The sequence below is a fragment of the Morchella importuna genome, assembly GCF_003444635.1.
Source record: "Morchella importuna strain M04M26 chromosome Unknown Morimp01GS016, whole genome shotgun sequence".
NCBI lineage: Eukaryota > Fungi > Ascomycota > Pezizomycetes > Pezizales > Morchellaceae > Morchella > Morchella importuna.
Window position 1 is genome coordinate 249375 of NW_025763413.1, and position 22229 is coordinate 271603.

Sequence of the window (22229 nt, forward strand, 5' to 3'; positions counted from 1 at the left end):
CGTCGGAGTTGGCATTGACAAGAGCATTGCCTTTGAGTACTAGGGCCTAAACCACGTGTATGGCCGATCCGTATACATATCGTTGCTAAGCAGATGTGATCAGTGCGCGGCCCTACATGTAGTGAGCACTTAAGGCCGGCAAGAAGGATTGGTTCTCTGGATTTGATATAGCCATCCATAGGCATATTATCTTTCTTATAGTCGAGCTTCTCCAGGTTGGAACGCTCTAGTATATAGCCTGGTGGGAACAGGGAAGCGGGGAACCTATTGCATCGAGTGATATTTTGTGATTATTAGATTGAGGGAACATACACCTTGGTGGTCATTAAGCAGTTCAGGGTTTTACAAATCAGTAGTGTGGGCTACCATAGCTGTTAGGGCATCGCGGTATACATCGCCTGTTCCTTGGTTCTAGCATGTAGTAGTTTCTGTCCCAACCCAACAGGAGGTAGTCTGTTTCAGATATCGATCCTCCAACCATTCTTTATGCCCCTCCACACCACCAACTCCCATTTATATTTTATACCTTACGACAACACCTAATCAAATTACACCATCTCAACCCACATTCGCATTCCAAAATCTCTATAGACATTCACATTCCATCACTCGCGGTGCTTACTAACCCACCAAACCCGCTGCCATAGCAACGCGCACCCCTGTATTTGTTTTGCACCTCTCACGACCTCCAACACCATCGCGCTCACCATAGGCCTCCCACGAGAGTTACCCACCGCACGCAATGGATCCCCGCGATCTCAAACAGGCCGCAAAACTCATCAATAACCAGCTAGCGTCACGTGGGCTTCTTCGAGGCGGAAAATCAATCCCATTCCACAAGCCGTCCGAGGATGACACCACTCCCGCAAAGATCATCAACATCATCCATGAGCTCATTGCTCGGCGAGATGTGGAGGAGGAGGAGCGAGAGTCGTTGGCGATGACACTGAGGTCGCTAAGAGCTCAGGAGACGAAGCAGGCAGAGATTATTGTACTGTTAACCCTTTTTTCTGAGCCTTTTCTTTCTCTCTCTACCTTCTCTTTTTTTCTCTCGGGTAAAGTATGACGGAGCTAACGGGTGAACGACATTTACAGGAATCTCTGAAGGCAAAGAACGCAGACCTAGCACGGCGAAACGGACTACTCGAGTCAGCATCCCGTTCCTTCGACCATACGCTCAGAACATCGGAGGCCGCGCAACGGACACTCCGCGATGAGGCAACCCGGATCAAGACGGTCCTAGGGCAGGTGCGTACGCAATGCGCAAACGACATCCGAAAACGTGATATCCAGATCACGAAGCTGAAGGAACGACTCACGGACACTCGGCCACGGGGACAACGCGCCCAACTTGCCAGCTGCACAATTATCAATCCTGCCAACCTCGATACCTCTTCCCGGGCGGAAGAGGAGACGTCCAATATTGCACAGGAGACGGCGGACTTCCTTACTACGCTGAGTCAGAATCTGGCGGACGAAAACGATAATCTTATTGCCCTCGTCCGAACTACCCTTTCTACACTCAAAGCGATCCAGGGCCTGCCAGATGATGATCATTTTGCTCAAGAGGATCAGGATGAGGAGCGGCCGGTGGTGGCCCCGCCGGCTGACTTCGACAAGTTCACGACAGAGTTGGATCAGGTTCTGTTTAGCCTTAAGGAGATGCTCAATCAGCCCAACTACGTTCCACTCGAGGACCTGGCCGAGAAGGAAGCAGAGATTACGAGACTTGTGGCTAAGAATGAGATGCTGGAAACCGAATGGAAGAAAGCTATCGCTTTAGTCGATGAGTGGAATAGGACACTGAGCCGCGGCTTCACCCAAGGAGTTGGCGGAGAGCAACGGGAGAAGGCACTGGCACAGTCAGAGGACATATTGAAGAATAGCCCAAAGAAGGTTGGTAGTCCAAGGAGATCGGTCATGGAAGTCTTCAAGGAAAGAGGCATGGAAGAAGAGTATGAAGAAGAGGAAGACATGAATGAGGGAATGAGGGCTGTGCTGTCAATGGTACAGGAGGAAGATGAAGAAGACGATGAGGGGGAGGAGCAACAGATGGAACTAGTGGCCGAGGAAGTGGAGGAAGAGGTGCAGGCTGAAGAGGAAGAAGCAGAAATAGAGGCTGAAAAAGAGATGGACGAGGAAGTAGACGAAGAAGCGGAGCAGGAACCAGAACCCGTAGTTGAGGAAATAGAGCAAGAGGAGCAGGAGGAGAAAGAGGAGGATGAGGAGCATGGAGAGCAAGAGGAACCAGCGGTCGAACAAACAGAAGACCAGGAAGAAACGATGATCGAGCAGCAAACCCCACAAATGGAGGAGCTCGCCGACGAGGAGGCCACACAAGAGGTGGTCGTAGTCCAACCCCCCATCAAGTCTTCAAGGAACCAGTCCAAACGTAAATCAAGATCCACGCCTACACCTACACTCACGCCCGAACCTCAGCCTACCTCAGCCAGCAAGCGTAAGTCCTCAAATGCAAAGGACATTCCCTTCCGTCAGCTCTTTGAAGACAGAGAAATTGCCACAAAATCCCCTTCAATGGTTCCCAAGCCTACAACTAGGAGGAGAGGGTCTACTCTTACAGCACTTGACGAGCCTGAGGAAATCGCCGAGGTACCAGCCAAGAAGGGACGAAGAAAGTCACGAAAGGAGGAAGCCACTCTCCCTGAAGAAGAGGCTCCTCCTCTTCCTGCTGTGCCTAAGTCGACAGCCAAATCCAAGACACCAGTATTGTCTAAGGCACCAGTATTGTCCAAAACACCGGCACTATCCAAGACCCCAGCAGCGTCCAAGACGCCGTCCAGGAAAAGTCCACGAAAGAAGGCTACACGAGTCACTCCCGAGTTAGATGCTAGTGCCCGCCAACTTGTGCAGGAGGAATTGCAGGCTACCCCGGCTCGTGTTCTCGAAATTAAAAAGAACACCACCTCTAGAAGGACCAGGAGCACGAGTCTAGCTGCAGAGGCAGAGAAAGCGCAGACCGATGCCGAGGACTCAACCAGCGGCCAGGATGCCCCCAAAAGCAGAAGCAGAAGGCAGACTAGGAGAACCGTTGCGGAAGAAGTCACGATGGTAGGAGAGACAACAGAGATATCAGCCCTTGAGTCAATCATGATTGAAGACTCGGCTCCAAAATTAAGGCTGCGACCAAGAGCTTCGAGGAACAGAAAGGAGCCCGAGCCCGAGCCCGAAGTCGAAGATCTGGATATGCTGTTGAGCAAAGCCATCCGCGACCCATCAGAAGCGCCCGAACCCGCGCCTGAGCCTGAGCCCGTACCAAAGCGGAGCGTCCGAGGAAGAAAGAAGGCTGCTGAAGCTGACACCACGGTCGAAACCACTATGCTCGAAGACACCTTCGAAGAAGTCTCCAAGAAGTCTGATCTCCGGCGCCGCTCCTCACGGCACAAAAAGCCTGATGAAACCGAGAACATGCTCGCTGATCTCAGCGCTCCCGAACCCGTCCACTACCAAGAGATCCCCAACGCTGTCCAAGTTGTTGCCATGCGTGACGGTTCAGCAGAGGAGGGAGTGGAGGAGGAGAAGGAAGGAGCAGGAGGGGCGAAGCTGAGCCGGGCGAGAAGAAAGTCGCTGCGGAATGTGAGTTCTTTAATTTCCTTCTTCTCCTCCCTTGATGGGAAGAGGTAAACGTAGACTACTAATGTGTGCGTGTGTCTTTTTGTTATATAGCGTGATAAATATCCCCGTGATGGTCAAGGAATTGTAGCCGAGCCGGTGCCTGTACCGGTGGAGGCCTCGCCGAGCATGCCAAAGAGAAAGAGGAAGAGTACTGCAGACCGCGAAGGGCAGCAGGGACTGAGGACAAGCCCGAGGAAGAGGGTGGCAAGGAGTGTGGATGTATAAGCCTTACATTTTCTATCTTTTCCCCCTTCTTTCCAATTGTTTCATGTCTTCTTTCTTTTTTTTGTATGAGATGCCCTTTTTTTATTTGGGACGGATGCTACCTTTTTTTTATCTCTCATTTCCGGTTCGAGATTTTTTTTCCTTGTGGGTCCTGATCAAGTTTGTTTCTTCATATATATCTTTATTTTGGAGTAAGCATATGGTTAATGGCGTTTATTTTTGAAAGGGATTGATTGTGTGGAGGGGAGGGGGAACTTGTACAAATTTTGGGGGCCAATACAGCATTTTGAGGTTGTGCCGCTATTTGGTATTATTGTTTTGTATATTACGAGGATCTAATATCATTGGCAACTTCGAATCTCATAATGTGGTCTGTTAATTGGCACGAGTGGTGATGTGAGGGAGGTGGGGATAGCATCTCTCTCCACATGAAAGAGAAGTCAGACTGGAAATCTGCATACGTGTACCGTCCCAGAGAACAAGTTGCTCTCTGACTGTAACTTCTATAAGAGAGACCTTCTCCCATTCATGCTTTGCTTTAATCTATCTGTTCGAATACACGATAGACTTTGTTCATTGGTTCTCTTTTGCTCTAAGATCACTCCCGATAAAACCAAGTGTTTGGTCAATTCCACAGTTACTTCTTAGATATCAACTAGCTTTGTTTTATGGATATATCATGCAGGCAAGGGCAATAAACAACATCGAGTGACACCCCGTGCAGGCACTAGCTCAACAACCACACCTCAAAGCTTCGCCCTCAAATTCGCACTATCCCTCTTATCCCCTTCATCGTCTTGCTCCTTGACCGTTAGATCTGGAAACTCCGCCGGCATGATCCTCCTCGGCGTGCTCCCTGGCACCAGTGCATACCCCGAGAAGTCAGTCACGCCCTTGTGGCGCCTCAGAAAGTCTTCATCCGTGTCTAATAGCCCATTGACTACCTTCGTCGGCGCCTCCAGCATTGCTAGTATCGCATCCGAGAATATCGTCTCCAGGACACACATCAAATCAGCACCCTTCACTCCCTCTAGATCTTCAGGAAGCAGGAAAGAAACAACATACCGGGCTCCTCAAGTCCCGTAGCTCAACCCCCTCAGTCGCCCCGCTCCTGATCGCAGCCGCTGGCCAAATGCTCGTGATGGCCATCTCCTTCCTCCCCTGCGCCTCCCACTCCATCGCCAGCCCCTTCGTCAGCACGCTCATGCCCACCTTTCCGATCGCATACGCCGTCTTCCCGCGGAAGAAGCGAGAATATATCGGCGGGGATACGACAACAACGCGTGCGCACCATCCTTGCGACTCGAATACGGGCAGGAGCGTTTGTATAAGCTTGTAGAGGCCCTCGGGGTTGATGCGTTGCAGCAGCTGGAACCGCTTCAAGGGTGTGGTAGAGACGGGGCCCCACCAGATGGCGCCGGAGTTGTAGATTACGGTGTCGATGTGGCCGAGCTTCTGGTGCGTGTATTAGTGTGGGCTGACTGGTGGTTGTAGGAGAGGGGTAGGTACAGAAATGGTTGTGGAGATGAGCGCCTCAATGCTCTCGATATGCTGCACGTCCACAGGAATAGCTAGGGCCTTCCCGCCATGGAGCTCTGTGATCTCGCGCGCGACCGTCGTGATCGTGGACTAATATACCCCTCGGGCCTATTAGCTACGGACTGACTACGAATTGAAGATGAAAAGTAGATTTGCGGAGTCATGCACATCTCTCGAGTTCGGATCTGGCGGGAACGGCTTTGTCCCATCATCATCAGACGTACTCTTGGCCGACACAACAACTTTTATTATCACGAGTGTGTCAATGATCAGGATACCTCATTTGCGAGCAGGGTAGTACACACCTGTATAGCCAGCTTTGCTGAGGTCAATGGCTACCTGGCGACCGATGCCGCGGGAGGCACCGATGACAAGTGCGACTTTGGGGGTTGGTTGGGTCATGATGGTAATTTAATGAGTTCTGAGGTAGGTAATTGAGCTCGAGGCCGAGGTTGGTGTGGATGGGAATGATTCTTTGGTCGAGATATTATGTAGCTGGACCGTGGGGTTACACAGATCTACAGAAGGGGCGCTGGCCTCGGTTCGGCTCTTGATCAGTAATAACGCTTGAGCTAAGGCTTGTGAGATATTAATTGGGACCGAGTGATAGTCTGTGGTGAGGGACCGCCGTATTGGGGCCTTAACCGGACTGCATAAGATAGGTATTTGGACGGTGTTGAGTTCTTGGGCGGATAAAGAATATTGCCATGGCGCTGCGGGGTACTGTTACTACTACTGGCTATTAATTATTGGTTACTAACTACTATTTCTACTAGTTACGATGTATTTGTTGCGAAATACTAAGCTACTATTTATTACTCGCGACAATTTATTACTAGCTAGCTATAGAAATATCAGTATATCTTCTTACTACCCTAGCTCTCACCAATTCAATATCGTGGTGAAACACAGCCCTTATTTATATGATTATAGAATAATAAGAACCGCTCAGTGGGACTCATGTGCTGCAGACCTGCAGGGTCCACTTAAGCCTCGGCTGCACCCCAGCTTTACTAATCCTAGTCAGACGAACCGAGCTCTAAGTTCCAAAGCTCACGGTCGAAGCTACACGCTCTTCTAGGTATCAATTCCCATATCACCTCTTGACCACAAACTCACCTCAGGTCCTCAATCAATTACACCATCCGCGCAACTATGTCGTCAAAGATTACCTGCTACCTGGACTGCGGTACCGCCTCCCCTCACCTACGTGCCCTACCTACCTCACATACTAACGCTTCTCCCCAGTATCTCCATACTCCTACTTCGCCTTTGTCCACCTCCTCAAGCACCAGGTCGCTCTCACGGCGCACAACATCGAGCTAGACTTTATCCCCGTCTTCCTCGGCGGCATCAATGCCGGCAGCGGGAACCAGCCGCCATGGATGCTCCCCGCCAAAGCCGCCTACTCCAACATCGATCTCCAGCACGCAAAGCGCTACTTCGGCCTCCCCAACCTCATCAAGCGCCCTAGCGTCTTCCCCACCAACACCCTTCGCGTACATCCCCCCCTCCCCTCCCCCTCCCCTCCTCATCCCACCTCTCTCCTTGCACCACTATAAGCTAACCTAACCCTAACAACAGGCCCAACGCGGCCTCACCTACATCAAAGCGCACTACCCCACCGTCTACCACGAAGCCTTCCGCCTCGCCTGGGTAGCACTGTGGGAAAACGACACCGACATCTCCCAGCCCGCGCTGCTCTCCGCCGCCTGGGCGCCGCTCTTCCCCGCCGCGGGCGAGCTGGAGAGGGTGCTACAGGCGGCGGAGGACCCGCGGTGGAAGAAGCAGCTGCAGGATAACACGAAGGAGGCGCTGGAGAACGGGGCGTTTGGCGCGCCGTGGTTTGTGGTGACGAACTCGAGGGGGGAGAGGAGTGTGTTTTTTGGGAGTGATAGGTTCCATTATATGTTTGCGTTTTTGGGGCTGCCGGAGGGGTTGGGCGAGAAGGCGAGGTTATAGTTGGTAGGTTGGTGGTTGGGTGTGTAGAAGATGGGCGTGTGTGGAAGATAGATGTTGGGTATCGCGCGAGTTGTAGAGGGGTGTATAGATACCTGGATGTTTCGGCCCCCAAAAGTGGTTACTGCCTACAAGTATTGTAGCTGGCTTATGACTTACGCTTTAAACCCCACTCCAAAGCGGTGGATATTAACAGCTGGATTGATACCATTATCATCTCCGCACTAGTTTCGTGAAACACGGCACCTGAATCATTGAATCCCCCCCGCATTGCCGTTCCCAAAGGATACATATAAGCTCAGTACCAATGCCCATCATTTCTAAATACATATGCAAGAGCTTAAAAAGCCAATTGATCAAATCACCAACAAATGTCTTCCATACCACCAGATCTAAAGAACTCGGGCTGCCACGCATATATTTAAGCATTATTCACGCCGCCCACACCCGAGCAGAAGCATTGATTACCCAACGCGTAACAAATCCTATTTGTGGGAGGAGGCCGGACGTGATGTTGTAAATTGTAATACAGCTCCTTTTGAGTGTTAGAGAAAAAGCAGATAGAGAGTATGGTAGGTACATACAGATTAACCAAGCAAGTGTCTATTAAAAAAAAAAAAAAGAATGGTAATATCCGAGTCCATTATCACTGAAGCACCCCCATTGAATGCAGACCTCAAATGTACAGCGGTGGGTAATAAGTCATCAGACGGAACACCACCAAAATACGCGTTTGCAGGCAAAATTGTGGCTAGGTCGTCCGATGACTTATTACCCACCGCTGTAAATCAGCTTATAGTTATACCGGTGGGTATACACTAATCCTAACCTAAGGGTTCTGTTTGGATTCGCTTCGGACCATGAATCATGATTGTATTCGCTAGTGGATGACAAGTTGTCTCTGATCTTTCTCTCTCCGCAGAAGCTAACGCGACCATTGACGGCCAGAAACCTGCAATATACGAATACCCGGATCCCTGGTATAATGGACCGCGATATAGATCTCTGCACTTGGACCGACCAACCCAACCAATGGGTTAGGGTTCCAGCACTCCCACTACTCATCACGTGAAAGCACAAGCCCGCTCAATTACTACTTCACAAGCGATCACTCACCGCCCGTGCCAAGAGCCCATAACCAACCCTCTCGAGCCTTACTCTAATGACCTCGATTCCAGGCAGGCAGGAATGACGTGCCCTTGCCCTAGCTCACTACGCTACTCTTACCCTTACCCTTCTTTACCCGGATCGGTCGGCAGCCAGCTGGCATGTCAGCATTCCTCTGTGTGTAACTAAAGCAACTACAGGGATCGGATCTGGATGTAGGTAGCCCTAACTAAAAGCACACGGCAATGTTCCAATTGGAAGAAATAGAAAAACGTGGAATGGAGTGGAGCTGGGAAAGCTAGTGGTAAATATATATCTGAGTGTGATCGGTTGTGCGGTGCTGGGTTACTGGGTTGGTGCTGGGTGGTGCACATGATGATAAGGTAGGATCTCGTTTTGGAGCAGCTTTTTCAGCCTTGGGGTTGGATATCATGCGAGCTGGATGATCGATATGGTAGTGGATCCTCGTCTTTGGGATGTAGGGTCGACTTTTTTTACTCGATTCTACTATTTAGTGAAGTAGCCCAGGCCTAGCTAGGCTGGCTAGAGTAGATCTCGCTCTTCTGCGCTGCACGCAAATATATATTAGCCACTAGCTTGGGGTAGCTAAGCTATCTCGCTCTATTTATACCGCACGTAAGGCCTAAATAGGTGCTCGTACTCGCTTCCCCTCCGCAAGTATCCCTGTGCCTACTTACAATACCTACCTCAGCCCAGAAAAGAATGCATACAAAACTCACAACCAATGATTGCTCTACCAATTTTTCGACTTACTTGAGCGAAAACAATATTTGCCAGTAGCCCGCGATAGCCCCATTCCGATACAGGGCTGAAGGGTTTAGGCATACGCGCTATACGTGGTCCTGCATACCGACCGCGCGATATTCAAGACATCGCAAAATCGGGCAATATGTATGTAGATACTGTCTAAGTATTGATATCTCCCATTGGTTTCCTAGCTAGGAGCCTGAGCACACATATATATATATGCTGCTGTCTGTCACTGTGTCTGTCAGTCAGTCTGCTAATCTGTCAGTTTGTGAATAAAAACCACCCCATAAACTCCAAAACCTTCATCAAAAATGCAGCTCACGACCGTGCTCCTCCTCTCTCTCACCGCACTCATCAATGCTGCTCCAGCACCAGTACCAGCACCGGCTGATAGTGCACAGGCCTTTAGCGTATGCCTTCCTCTTCTGTTCCTGGGTGTGAAGAACTAGCTAATATAATAGATAGTACACGAGCTGTTTGACGGTGTCGTACGACACACCGCAGGGGATCGCGTTCTACCAGATTGAGAACAAGGACTCGGCAACGTTTGCGGCGAACTGCAAGAAGTGCATGTATGTTTATTCTTCTCTATCTTTCCCGTTTCTTCTAGTTGGATATATGCTGATGAGTTCTATGCACGCAGTGGGACGACAACGGGATGTGGAACGTCCGATACAGTCTGTAAAAATAATAAGTTTAATGAGTGCGCGAAGACCTTGTAGAAATAGGGGGCATACGGTTGGGGTGTTGATATTTGGAGAGAAAGTGAAGGAGGACTATTCTTACATACACGCATGGAGCGGGCCATCTAGACCGTATTTTTTTATGTTGCCTTTTGCTTCTAGGATAATTGTAATTGTGATGAAAGTGCACTTTGCAACGGCATGTAGATCTGGCTTGTTTTGTGGGGTCGAGATTATAGTGCAGAAGCGGACGCAGGCCAAGTTTCGGGTAGATTAATTAAGTGCACATTTAATTGTGTGTACACTGAGTTACAAGACAACGTTTAGCTATCGAATTAGCTGGCTGTTTTATTCTTCTTAGAATTCTACATCGGACCCCTCAAGATGAGCAGGTGAGGATGTGCTTTGTGTGGTTATTGGAAAAATGGGTGAAGGTGACTACTCTCAATCGAAGTTTCCTCTAAGGATTCACCTGGAACGATTTATTTTGCTAGAGGAGATACTTTGAGATGGAGCCAGCTATCTAGCTCTCTCCCCTTCGTCGGCTAGCACTTGGTTTGTTTATCTGACCACCTATTGCCAGTCCATTATTCCACCACTCCCCGGTGCGCTATCTCGGCAGGATTGAATTCCTATGAGACATCGGCTAGGACGAATTACAAAGCAAAGCCAACATAGAGACATCTCAAAGCACGAGCTCAATCACCCCCACAGCACTGGGCAGGAACTCCTCTATACTTATGACAATCACTACAACTGGCTCTACGTATATATGGTTCTTGGCTAGGCCCTACTGTGTAATCTGGTGGGGACGTTTGTGTATGTATATATAGGCCACATGCGCCTGTATCTAGACGGGATAAAGTCATTTATCCTTCCCATGCTCCTTGTCCTGCTGTATCACAATACTCATACATGTATCTTACTTAGGGCCAATACTTGAACCTTACATTTCTGGCATTCGAACTCATGGCACAGCCAGACGACAAAGAGTCTTTTCCCAAGCAAGCTCCCGTGAAGACTCAAGTGGAACGGTGGTGGCTTGGGCGCATGTAACGGCCTCTCTCTGGCTTCCTAACGGTGATGATCATGAAAGGATGTACGTATTATTGAATGGCTAGTACGATCTATCTACGAGGCATCACAGCTCTAGGCGTTAGATCTTTAGTGAGTTGTTCTCAACCCCAATCGTTTTGGGGGTCACAGTAGAGCTCTAGGAACAATAATCGCAAATCGCAAAACGGGGCATGAGGTTAGGTCTTTAGGCGCTTGTATGTCTACGTGACAAATCACCGTCTCTAAGGACGACGGAAAGACCGACCCTACATGTAGCTAGGCTAAATAAAAGTATTATAGTCGACCCACATAAGCTTGAAAATTAAAGTTTGATACGGGCTTGGCGCCGAGTTCTGATAAATTACGCCCATGTCCCTCACCCAACCCTGACCGGCCACTCCCTACTCTATTCCAACCTCTCTCCTCTCACGCAACAAAAAATGAAAATGAGAAAGATTCATACAAAAAAAATGGACAATCATTCACTATAGAGATCTTCCCACAAATGGATATACTGCTGTACATATTCCAGATTCATACTAATGAATCAATCAATCAATCAATTATCCCGGATTCACAAAATATCACTCGCCTTCTCTCTCTCTGCTAAGGTTTGCGTGTTATAATCGTCTGCACTCATCACGGTTGTGCACCTTTAGAGCGAGACCTGAATGAACAAATTACTGACCCACCCACGGTTACACTTCGTTATGGTATTTAATCGTGGATACAGGTGGGCTTCATCATGAGCTCTCACTCGACCCTAGAAACCGCTGGAATGATGATTTTCTTCATATTAACGGGATAAAGCCCTAGAACCAGCTCGTATACAGCTTGAGTATACGGGGGTGTGTGATTGAAGTTGTGAGGATGCTTGATATATCATTTCTTACCCCATCACCCGGGACGCTTTGCGCTGGTGTGGGACTTAGGTGGATATTCTGCACCTTTGCTCATGAGAGAACGCATCTCATTTACGATTCTAAAGAGTGAGTATATACTGGTATATAATGTGGTTCAAAGCACTTTATTTTGTGGTATCCAAGTTATTTTACAACTGAGCTCCACGCCCAAAACAAGCCAACAAGCGCGGGAAAAACCATTACTATTATGAACTCCCTATCCCATAAAACTTTTGCTATATACAAGATAAACACAAACACCAACGCAAACAACCCCGCCAGTCCACTACATCTCCTCCTCCACGCCCCCATCCCCAGCAATCTCCACCTTCCTCTTCCTATCCGCCCTCAACTTATGCAGCGCCACCGCACCCGTCTGCCTCGCCACCTTCTCCCCCATCCTCTCAATCTCCTCCTCCGCATCCGCCGCCTCCTGCGCCGCATACTCCAGCACCAGCCTCCTCCCCAACAAATGCGTATCCCTCAGCGCCTCCATCGCGCCCTCCGCCTCCCGGCTCGTCACAAACTCCGCAAACGCAAAACCCCTCGTCGCGCCACCAAACTTCTTAGGAACACGCACAGTGCGCAGCGTACCATAGTGGCCAAACAGCGCGCGGATGTCCTTCTTGCTGGCCTCGAAGGGCAGGTTCTTGATGATGATCTTTGTGCGCTTGCTCGCGTCCTTCTTCGCCGTATCGGCCTTCTTGCGCTCGGCGGCGGCGTCGAGGCCCTTGTGCGAGGCCTTGATGAGCAGTTTGTGGCCCTCGAGGACGAAGCCGTCCATTGCGGCGAGGGCGGCCTCGGCCGCGGCCTTGGTGCGGAACTCGACGAAGCCGAAGCCCATTGAGAGGACCTGGCCGGGCTTCTTGGGGTCCGTCTTTGTCTTGACGCGCGCGGACATGAAGCCGTCGATGGGGCGGAATGTGTCTGCGAGGAGGGCGCTGGTTGTTGAGAAGTTGAGGTTGCGGACAAAGAGGGTTGAGGTGTCGGCGGATGCGTCTTCGGTGCTGAGGAGGTCTCCGGCGGATGGTTTTGCGTCCTTGGCGGAGGAGATTGCGGCTGCGGCGGCGAGCTGCGTGGCGTTGGGGTTGGCTTGTGTGGGGTCGAAGGAGGCGGTGAAGAGGCCGCGGGGTGCCTTCTCGAGGAAGAGGACGCTGTCTTTGAAGCGGCGGTAGGCGAGGCCTGCGAATGCGACGCGGGCGGCGGGGGCGGCAAGGAATTCTGCGATTGCAATGGTGCCGGAGGGCGGCATGAGGACGCGGCCGAGCTGGCCGAACTCGGAGAGCATCTTGCGGAGCTCGTCGGTTTTGGTGCCGTAGGGGAAGTTCTTGATGAGGATGACCTTGTCGTCGCGGTCCTTCTTGTTGAATGCGTCGAGGTCGATGCCCTGGGCGCGGAAGTAGGCCTTGGTCTCCTGGATGACGTGGGTTTCGGCGTGGGCCTGGCGCACGGCGGCGTCGGAGGAGGTGGGGTCGAGGAGCTCGGCTTTGGATACGCCGAGGCGGTCGGCAACAGAGGACATGACGGCGTCGGCGCTCATGTACAAGCTGTTCCAGTTGAACTGGGATGTTGCGGCGCCGGCTTTCTTCTTGAGCTCGCGTTGCTTTTTGAGAGGGAGCTTGGAGAGGGCGTATTCGTCAAGGCGGTTCTCACGCTTCGGGGCTGAGGGGAGAATGTGTAGGAGGCGGCCTTGGAAGATCTTGCGGTCAAGGTGCTTGAAGGCTTCGACAGCATCGATAGGATTTGTGTATTGGATGTAGGCAAAGCCTTTGGAGGCGTTGGTTTTGTTATCAATTGGGAGATGCACCTGATGGTTGTTAGTTGCTGGGAAAAATGATTTGGGGATCGTTGGTCGTAGATCAATCATTGACCGCAACCACCCCAAAATGGAATTGAAATCTTACCTCTTCCAAATCGCCGTGCTTTTTGAAATGTTCCCGAAGATCATCTTCGGTAATCGAATATGATAAATTCCGTAAGAATAGTCGCCCGCTCTTGGATATCGTCTCAAAGGCGGCCTCTTCCTCAGTTGTGCCTTTCTCCTCCTCTTCTGATTCCTCGGCTTTGACGGGTTCGGTCATTTCCCCATCAATGCCTTTCCATTCCTCAGATTCGCTTTGCGCGGCTGGAGCTCTCTGTGGAGGCGCCTGGGACGTTGTATTATCGTTTAGCGTCACTCTCGCGATCTCCGCATCCACGTCGTCCGTCAGGTCCAACAATCGGCTCGTCTTGGACCTCAACCAGTCCGCATCTGAGACTGGCGCCGCCGGTTCCGCCTCTACCGCCTCAGTCTCCTTGGTTTCCTCAGCACCCTTCATTTCCACATCCTCCTGTGGCTCATTCTCCTGCGGCCTACCCTCCGGCGCCTTTTCCTTCTTTTCCTTCTTCTCCTTCTTTTTGACCGGAATACTCTCGTACTCATCGTCACTCTCTCCCGCCTCTACCACCGCAACAGTGTCCATTGCCGGCGCCGCCGCGCCCTGTCCAAACGTCGCCAGATCCTCATTCGCCCACGTCTTTGACTTGGATACTGGCGCCATTGCCTCCAAAAACTCCTTCAGCTTTGGGTCCTCCGGCGCCGGCGCCGGCGCTTCGCCTCTCTTCCGCTTTGCGCCGTCCGTCTTAGCAGCGGCGGCGGCCTCCTGTGCTTCATGTTTACGCTTGTACGCCGTAGACCCGGGGGTGTGCTTACTCCATGCTCTGGGGAGCTCTGCGTCTGCAACCTATTGTTGTTGTTGCACAATTAGTGGGGGGGAAGGAAGGAAGGTGGGCGGGAGGGGGAGAAGGTGGAAGGTGGCGTACAGGGCGCGCAAGCTCGACCCAGATGCGAGACATGCGGATAAAGGTCTTGTTGAAGTATTTTACGGCGCGCTCGGCATCGGCGTTCGTCTTGTAGCCCACATATCCAATGCGACGGGACGGGATCAGCTTGGTGTCTGTTATTGCTTCGGGCGACTGCGCGGAGAAGTGGGCGCGGAAGTCGGACTCGGTGAAGGTGGGGGGGAGGCCGCGGACAAAGATACGGGTTGACCTGTTATTGTGTGTGTGTAAGTTCCTTGCTTGCTTGCTTGCTGCTGCTGCAGAACGGGTGGGGGAGGGAGGGATCGTGGGGAAGAGAGCTTACATTTCCGGGCAGATTTTGGGGGGGGCGGGAGAGCGAAGTGGTGGTGGTGGTTTTGAAGAGGGTCAATTGGGAATGGGTCTGTCTATCAATCTGTGATGTGCTGAGATTTGGGGCCTTTAATGGTGGTTTGGATGAAATTTTTGTGGTGGTGGTGGTGGTGGTTTAGTTTGGAACCTGGACTGGCTGGCTGGCTGACTGGCTGGTCAGTCAATGAATGAATGGATGGATGAATGAGCGCAGTGGTTGGTGGTTGGATGCGAATACTTTTTTTTTGTGGTTTTCCCCAAGCATGGATTTTTTTTTTAGCGTGAGGCTGCATGATAAGCACTGGGTTACGTAATTCCCCATGGCCATGCCAATCCCTCGTCTGCGTATGCATGGCCTGTTTTAACAAAGGAACTTGCGAGAATCTCAGGGGGAGCGAGCAGATCAGAGCAGATCAGCAAAGAGAGAAAAAGAGAGATGTGATATGGCGAATTCAACACCAAGAGTAGAGTAAATAATAGACATTCCCCCATCAGTAGACTCGCAGAGGGGCCTGGATTAATTGGCCCCGAAGAAAAGAAAGAACGGAACAGTGATGTGCAGCATCGTGCTACTTTACTAGGGGGGGAAGGGCTGCGTGGGTGTCGGGGCCTCCCTCTGGCTTTAATCTCAACAACTACCTACCTAGATTGCCTGAGAGGCTTCCCTTCCCTTCCTCTCCCTCTTCTTCTCTTCTGCTCTTCTCCCCCTACTACTACTACTAGCTAAGGAAACAAAGACCCCCTTCTTCTTCATCTCTCCACATCTCTCCCCACCCCCCCCCCCCCCCCCCACACGCACGTTATCCTCTCTTTGTTATCATCTCTCGTCTCTCTCGTTTAACTGCTACCACTACCACTACGACTACCACCCACTCCTCTCTCTATATCCTCACAACCAACCTACCAATCACTCGTCCATAACCCACTAGCAATGTCGGCTCCAGCCTCAAGCAACGAGACCGCAGCTCAGAAGAGTAAGATCCTCCCACGCCCCCCCCCCCCCCCCTCCCCCACTCATTTTTGCTACACGGTTTAAACTGACTGTCCAACAGCCCAAGTCAAGAGCGTAGATATGGTACGAGAAAGCAACGGACGCTCCAAGGTGACATTGGCACAGCTCTAACATTGTAGACGGACATGTAGACGGAAGAGATGGAGGCCGAAGCTCTCTCAATTGGTATTACTATCTCCTCCCCACTACTATTGCCTCTAGTGCTAATATAACACCCGTGCTATAGCCAAGGCAGCCGTCCTCACAAACAACGTCGAGAAGGACATTGCCCAGTACATCAAGAAGGAAGTTAGTTACCCCCCCCCCCCATAGCCGCCCCCCTCATTGTAGACAGGAGCTTACAAACTACACGCAGTTTGACCAAAAGCACGGCAACACATGGCACTGCATTGTCGGCAGGAATTTTGGAAGCTTTGTCACCCACGGTATATATCCCCCTCCCTCAATTCGAGAATTCAAGAGTCTATGGGTGGCTGCTAATGGTTTGGGTACGTAAAGAGACTAAGCACTTTATATACTTCTATGTCGGCAACCTCGCTGTCCTCCTCTTTAAGACCGCATAATTCACCTAGCTCCCACAGGAATTTTTTTATAGGTTGAGATGAAACGGGGAAGATAGCAAGAGCAAGAGACGAAGAAAGAAAAGAAAACCTGGCTTTTTTCTTCCATATGTGTTTTTTTATTTGTTATGTGAGTTGAGTTGAGTAAGCATGATGAGGCCATATACTATTAGTTTTTCCTCCAGTCTCTACTTTTGCTTGGGAGTTGTTGTTGTCGGTGGTTTGGGTGGGGAATCGAACAACATGTAAGCTGCTGGGTTTCGTGGTGTAATTCATAGCAATGATTCTTTTCTTTATCTTGTCTGGGGAGTTTGAATACAGTACTGTAGGTTACCTATCTATCGCGAAAATATCATATCTTCAGCTCCATATTGTGTTCTTTCACGCGCGACGCCCCATCCCGCAATTGAGCCTGTAGCAGAACCTCCCATCTAGAAGCAATCCAGGATGCCCCTTCTCGCTCCATCCACGCGTCCCCCACGCCGGGGGACCCCAGAGATCAGCAGTTGCCATCGCGTCGTTCGTTCCGCCGCTGTTGCTGCTGACAAAAGCAAGCCTGTCTTGGCATGGATGGTCGGCTTGGCCAAGCCTCAGACAAAGCGTAGCCGCAACCCCCAGGGAAAGCTCTATCTGGCTCCCTTCTCTCACTCCCACACACTCCAACCCTCCCCCCATCAGAGACAGCCCCCCGAGGATACAGCCCCACGTATCCCCAAAGACTGCTCTGCTCTTTTCTTGCTTCTTTTCTCTTGCTCCTCCTGCCCCGCCCATACCTCCCCCCCTCCAAACGCCCTTGTAGCAGAATACCTGCTACCTTCAATTCGATACTAGACACGCGAGTTTCGCCCCTCAATCCACGGAACGAACTCACGAAACTCACCACCGGACCCCTCTCCTCTCCTCTCCCCCGTAGAGCAGCGGCCTCATCATCATGGCTGACGCGGATTACAATGACGACATTGCTGCGGAAGACTGCTGGCAAGGTACACACACTCTCTCCATCTCTCCATCATCTCCCCCTCCCCCCTCACCCACTCCCTCCCTCTTCCCCACTGCTGCAGCCATGAAATTGACCCTCCCACCACAGTCATCTCCGCCTTCTTCGACCAGAAGGGGCTCGTCTCGCAGCAGCTCGACTCGTTCGACGAGTTCGTCGGCACCACCATGGTCGAGATGATCGAAGAGGACAGCGTTCTGACGCTCGACCAAAACACGCCCCAGAGCGACGACGGCATCGTGCTCCGCCGCTACGAGATCAACTTTGGGCCGTGCTTCCTGTCACGGCCGACCATGACCGAGGGTGACGGCAGCACGCAGCCCATGTTGCCGCAGGAGGCGCGCCTGCGTAATCTGACGTATAGCGCGCCCATGTATTGCGAGCTCAAGAAGAAGGTTATGGTGGCGCGGGAGGTGGAGGTCGGGAGTGATGAGGAGGAGGAGGAGGAGGGCGGCACGGCGGTGAAGGAGCGGGTCAGGTATGAGTGGGAGGTTGAGGATGAGGATATGGAGGCGACAAAAGTTTTTATTGGCAAGATGCCAGTGATGCTGAAAAGTCATTACTGCATCTTGAAGGACTTTGCAGAGGAGGACCTGTATTCGTTAAACGAGTGCCCCTACGATCAGGGTGGATACTTCGTCATTAACGGATCAGAAAAGGTGTTGATTGCGCAAGAGCGGTCAGCGGCGAATATCGTCCAGGTTTTCAAGAAGGCGCTGCCATCACCAACGCCGTATGTGGCAGAGATTAGATCCGCGGTGGAGAAGGGTTCTCGGTTGATCTCCAGTATGCAGATCAAGCTATACTCAAAGGGAGAAGCCCGAGGTGGCTATAATGCAACCATTAAGAGTACACTCCCGTACATCAAGAGTGACATCCCCATTGTCATTGTGTTCAGAGCCCTCGGGGTGGTGTCCGACGAGGATATCCTTAACCATGTCTGCTACGACAGAAATGACACGCAAATGCTCGAGATGATGAAGCCATGTATCGAGGAGGCTTTCGTCATCCAGGACCGAGAAGTCGCGCTTGACTTTATCGGAAAGCGTGGTAGCTCCCAGGGTATTAACAAGGAGAAGCGTATCCGTTACGCCAGAGATATTATGCAGAAGGAGCTTCTCCCTCATATCTCACAGAGCGAGGGAAGTGAAACAAGGAAGGCGTTCTTCTTGGGATACATGGTGCACAGGATGTTGCAGTGTGCCTTGGAGCGAAGAGAGGTGGATGACAGAGATCATTTCGGGAAGAAGAGACTTGATCTTGCGGGGCCGCTACTTGCCGGTCTGTTTAGGACTCTGTGGAAGAAGCTTACGAAGGATGTCTACAAGTACTTGGAGAAGTGTGTCGAGACAGGCAAAGATTTCAATCTCACGCTAGCAGTCAAGAGCAACACTATTACCAACGGACTCAAGTATTCACTCGCCACCGGTAACTGGGGTGAGCAGAAGAAGGCCGCCAGTTCCAAGGCCGGTGTGTCGCAGGTGCTTAACAGATACACTTTTGCGTCCACATTGTCCCATTTGCGGCGAACCAACACGCCTATCGGACGTGATGGTAAGATCGCAAAGCCCCGCCAGCTTCACAACACCCATTGGGGACTTGTGTGCCCTGCCGAAACGCCCGAGGGGCAGGCATGTGGTCTCGTCAAGAACTTGTCACTCATGTCATATATCACTATTGGAACACCCGGATACCCGCTCGTGGACTTTTTGTCATCAAACGATATGGAATTGCTTGAGGAGTATGAGCCACAGAGATCCCCCAATGCGACAAAGGTATTCGTCAACGGTGTCTGGGTCGGAACGCATCGTGACCCACTCATGCTGCATAAGGTTGTCCAGGACGTTAGAAGACAGGGTGTTGTCAATCATGAAGTCTCCATTATCAGGGATATTCGTGATAGGGAGTTCAAGATTTTCACGGATGCGGGACGTGTGTGTAGGCCGTTGTTCGTCATTGATAACGACCCGCGAAGTGAGAGAAGAGGACAGCTGGTACTTCAGAAGGAGCATATCGAGAAGTTGGAAGACGATCATGCGCTACCGATGGAGGACCGATTCGGATGGGAGGGTCTGCTGTTCGGTGGTACCGTCGAGTACCTGGATGCCGAGGAAGAAGAGACAGTCATGATCGTCATGACTCCTGAGGATCTAGACATGAGTAGGCAGATGCAGCTTGGTTACGAGGAGCCCAAAGACGAGTTCAGCGCAAAGCGTGTCAAGGCGCCGATCAACCCCCACACAGCGCATACATGGACACATTGTGAGATTCATCCCAGTATGATCTTGGGTATCTGTGCCAGTATCATTCCCTTCCCCGATCACAACCAGTCTCCACGTAACACATATCAGTCTGCTATGGGTAAGCAAGCTATGGGTGTGTTCCTTACCAACTTTGCAGAGCGTATGGATACCATGGCGAACATTCTGTACTACCCGCAGAAGCCGCTTGCTACTACACGTTCTATGGAGTACCTGAAGTTCCGAGAGCTGCCGGCTGGGCAGAATGCTATTGTCGCTATCTTGTGTTACTCTGGATACAACCAGGAAGATTCCGTCATTATGAACCAGTCGTCGATTGATCGTGGGCTCTTCCGTTCGTTGTTCTACCGTTCGTACATGGATCAGGAGAAGCGTATTGGTATGCAGGTTGTGGAAGAGTTCGAGAAGCCGACCCGCGCCAACACATTAAAGCTTAAGCACGGAACATATGACAAGCTTGACGAGGACGGTCTTGTGGCTCCGGGAGTACGTGTGTCCGGAGAGGATATCATTATTGGAAAGACAGCACCTATTGCGCCAGACGTCGACGAGATGGGCCAGCGACAAAAGTTCCACACAAAGCGTGACGTCTCCACGCCCCTCCGTAGTACCGAAAACGGTATCGTTGACCAGGTCATGCTTACCACCAACGCCGAGGGTCTCAAGTTCGTCAAGGTCCGCATGCGAACCACCAAGATCCCCCAGATCGGAGACAAGTTTGCCTCTCGTCACGGGCAGAAGGGTACCGTCGGTATCACCTACAGACAAGAGGACATGCCTTTCACCTGCGAGGGTATCGTGCCAGATCTTATCATCAATCCCCACGCCATTCCGTCCCGTATGACAATTGCCCATCTGATCGAGTGCCAGCTGTCGAAGGTCTCTTCTCTCCGTGGTTTTGAGGGCGACGCTACACCGTTCACCGACGTCACTGTCGAGTCTGTCTCCACACTTCTGCGCCAGAACGGCTACCAGAGCCGTGGTTTCGAGGTCATGTACAACGGCTACACGGGCCGAAAGTTGGTGTGCCAGGTGTTCTTGGGACCGACCTACTACCAGCGGTTGAGACACATGGTCGACGATAAGATTCACGCCAGAGCCAGAGGACCGGTGCAGATCCTGACGAGGCAGCCTGTGGAGGGTAGGGCCAGAGATGGTGGTCTCCGTTTCGGAGAGATGGAGAGAGATTGTATGATTGCGCACGGTGCGAGTGCGTTTTTGAAGGAGAGACTGTTCGAGGTTAGCGATGCGTTTAGAGTCCATATCTGTGATCTGTGTGGATTGATGACGCCGATTGCGTAAGTTTTCTCTCTTTTCTCTCTTTTTACTTTTTCGATAGGGTGATGTACTAATGAGACTATACATATATATAGAAACCTCAAGAAGAATCTCTTCGAATGCAGACCCTGCAAGAACAAGACAAAGATCTCCCAAATCCACCTCCCCTACGCCGCCAAGCTTCTCTTCCAGGAACTAGCGAGTATGAACATTGCCGCAAGAATGTTCAGTCAGAGAAGTGGGGTCAGTGTGAGAAATTAAATCAAAAACTGGGGTTATTGGAGGCGGGGGACATGGAGGGGCACATGTCGTTAGTTAGCTGGTTGGGTTAGAGTAATTTGCTTTTGATTTTACTTGTATTGGGGGGGGATACTGATACTACGTACCTTTTCTTTTCTTTTCTTTTTTTTCCCCTTTAGTTTTCGGAAATTTTTTTTTAAACTTTTTTTTAAAAAATCTCTTTTTACGTTTTATGTCCACGCTTACGTTTACTGTGAACTTGTGCTGGAGAAATCCGAGTTCGAGTTCGGTTTGTTTTGAGGGTTGCTGTTGTTGCAGATGGCTAGACGAGCTATGTTATCTAGTTACATGGTTGCTGATTGGTTGCTTTTTTACACTACATCATGGATGGAGTGCGGCATGGCGGGTGAGCGAGACTTGGTGGGAGGAGGTGGTGGTGGGAGGAAGCGGGGGGGGGGAAGGGGAAGCAGACGTAGACAGGATGTGATGATGAATAAAAAATGAATCATGTACGGTTTGTCCGAAGCAATGAACCGGAGCAAGTTCGTGTTGTTTAGATGGATTAATACGTAACAAGTTACTGCCTCGAAGCACCCCCCTCTGAGTCCACACTTAGCAAGGCTCTGGCACAAATGTCCCAAGAGAAGAGCTTTAGGAAACCTATATGACCCTGTATTCTTTAACGTGTTGACTTGGAGAAATAATGGTTCACTGGGGCGGGGATAAAGGGTGCAACGTCTCGCCGCATGGCCGCATGGCCGCATCCTGATAGCCACTCTTGTCTTCTTCCCACCGTTGGGAGGGACTTAAGGGAAAGGGTCTAATCTTCATAAGACTTATATCACGGTCACTAATG

General features: G+C 51.1%; 7 protein-coding genes across 7 annotated transcripts; 5 read left to right on the forward strand and 2 right to left on the reverse strand.

The window, feature by feature from the left end:
• Nucleotides 1-742: 742 nt before the first annotated feature.
• On the forward strand, nt 743-3858 carry LAJ45_05762 (uncharacterized protein; the record flags this gene model as incomplete). The annotated part of the gene is made up of 3 exons (XM_046115331.1): nt 743-991; nt 1096-3594; nt 3685-3858. The coding sequence occupies 3 exons, from the start codon at nt 743-745 to the stop codon at nt 3856-3858; spliced, it is 2922 nt and encodes a 973-aa protein (XP_045971380.1).
• A 746-nt stretch (nt 3859-4604) lies between these two features.
• Nucleotides 4605-5799, reverse strand: LAJ45_05763 (uncharacterized protein; the record flags this gene model as incomplete). Its single annotated transcript, XM_046115332.1, has 5 exons — nt 4605-4850; nt 4924-5313; nt 5368-5487; nt 5566-5639; nt 5703-5799. 5 exons carry the CDS (start codon nt 5797-5799, stop codon nt 4605-4607), a joined length of 927 nt encoding a protein of 308 aa, XP_045971381.1.
• A 753-nt stretch (nt 5800-6552) lies between these two features.
• Nucleotides 6553-7359, forward strand: LAJ45_05764 (uncharacterized protein; the record flags this gene model as incomplete). The annotated part of the gene is made up of 3 exons (XM_046115333.1): nt 6553-6586; nt 6646-6896; nt 6982-7359. The coding sequence occupies 3 exons, from the start codon at nt 6553-6555 to the stop codon at nt 7357-7359; spliced, it is 663 nt and encodes a 220-aa protein (XP_045971382.1).
• A 2186-nt stretch (nt 7360-9545) lies between these two features.
• LAJ45_05765 (uncharacterized protein) lies at nt 9546-9956 on the forward strand (the record flags this gene model as incomplete). The annotated part of the gene is made up of 3 exons (XM_046115334.1): nt 9546-9644; nt 9700-9806; nt 9878-9956. 3 exons carry the CDS (start codon nt 9546-9548, stop codon nt 9954-9956), a joined length of 285 nt encoding a protein of 94 aa, XP_045971383.1.
• A 2205-nt stretch (nt 9957-12161) lies between these two features.
• LAJ45_05766 (uncharacterized protein) lies at nt 12162-15353 on the reverse strand (the record flags this gene model as incomplete). Its single annotated transcript, XM_046115335.1, has 6 exons — nt 12162-13682; nt 13780-14598; nt 14678-14811; nt 14891-14906; nt 15000-15113; nt 15336-15353. The coding sequence occupies 6 exons, from the start codon at nt 15351-15353 to the stop codon at nt 12162-12164; spliced, it is 2622 nt and encodes an 873-aa protein (XP_045971384.1).
• A 603-nt stretch (nt 15354-15956) lies between these two features.
• On the forward strand, nt 15957-16600 carry LAJ45_05767 (uncharacterized protein; the record flags this gene model as incomplete). The annotated part of the gene is made up of 6 exons (XM_046115336.1): nt 15957-15999; nt 16078-16100; nt 16169-16202; nt 16264-16325; nt 16393-16462; nt 16536-16600. The coding sequence occupies 6 exons, from the start codon at nt 15957-15959 to the stop codon at nt 16598-16600; spliced, it is 297 nt and encodes a 98-aa protein (XP_045971385.1).
• Nucleotides 16601-17528: 928 nt separating this feature from the next.
• On the forward strand, nt 17529-21394 carry LAJ45_05768 (uncharacterized protein; the record flags this gene model as incomplete). Its single annotated transcript, XM_046115337.1, has 4 exons — nt 17529-17580; nt 17685-18327; nt 18382-21153; nt 21229-21394. The coding sequence occupies 4 exons, from the start codon at nt 17529-17531 to the stop codon at nt 21392-21394; spliced, it is 3633 nt and encodes a 1210-aa protein (XP_045971386.1).
• Between the last annotated feature and the right edge of the window lie 835 nt (nt 21395-22229).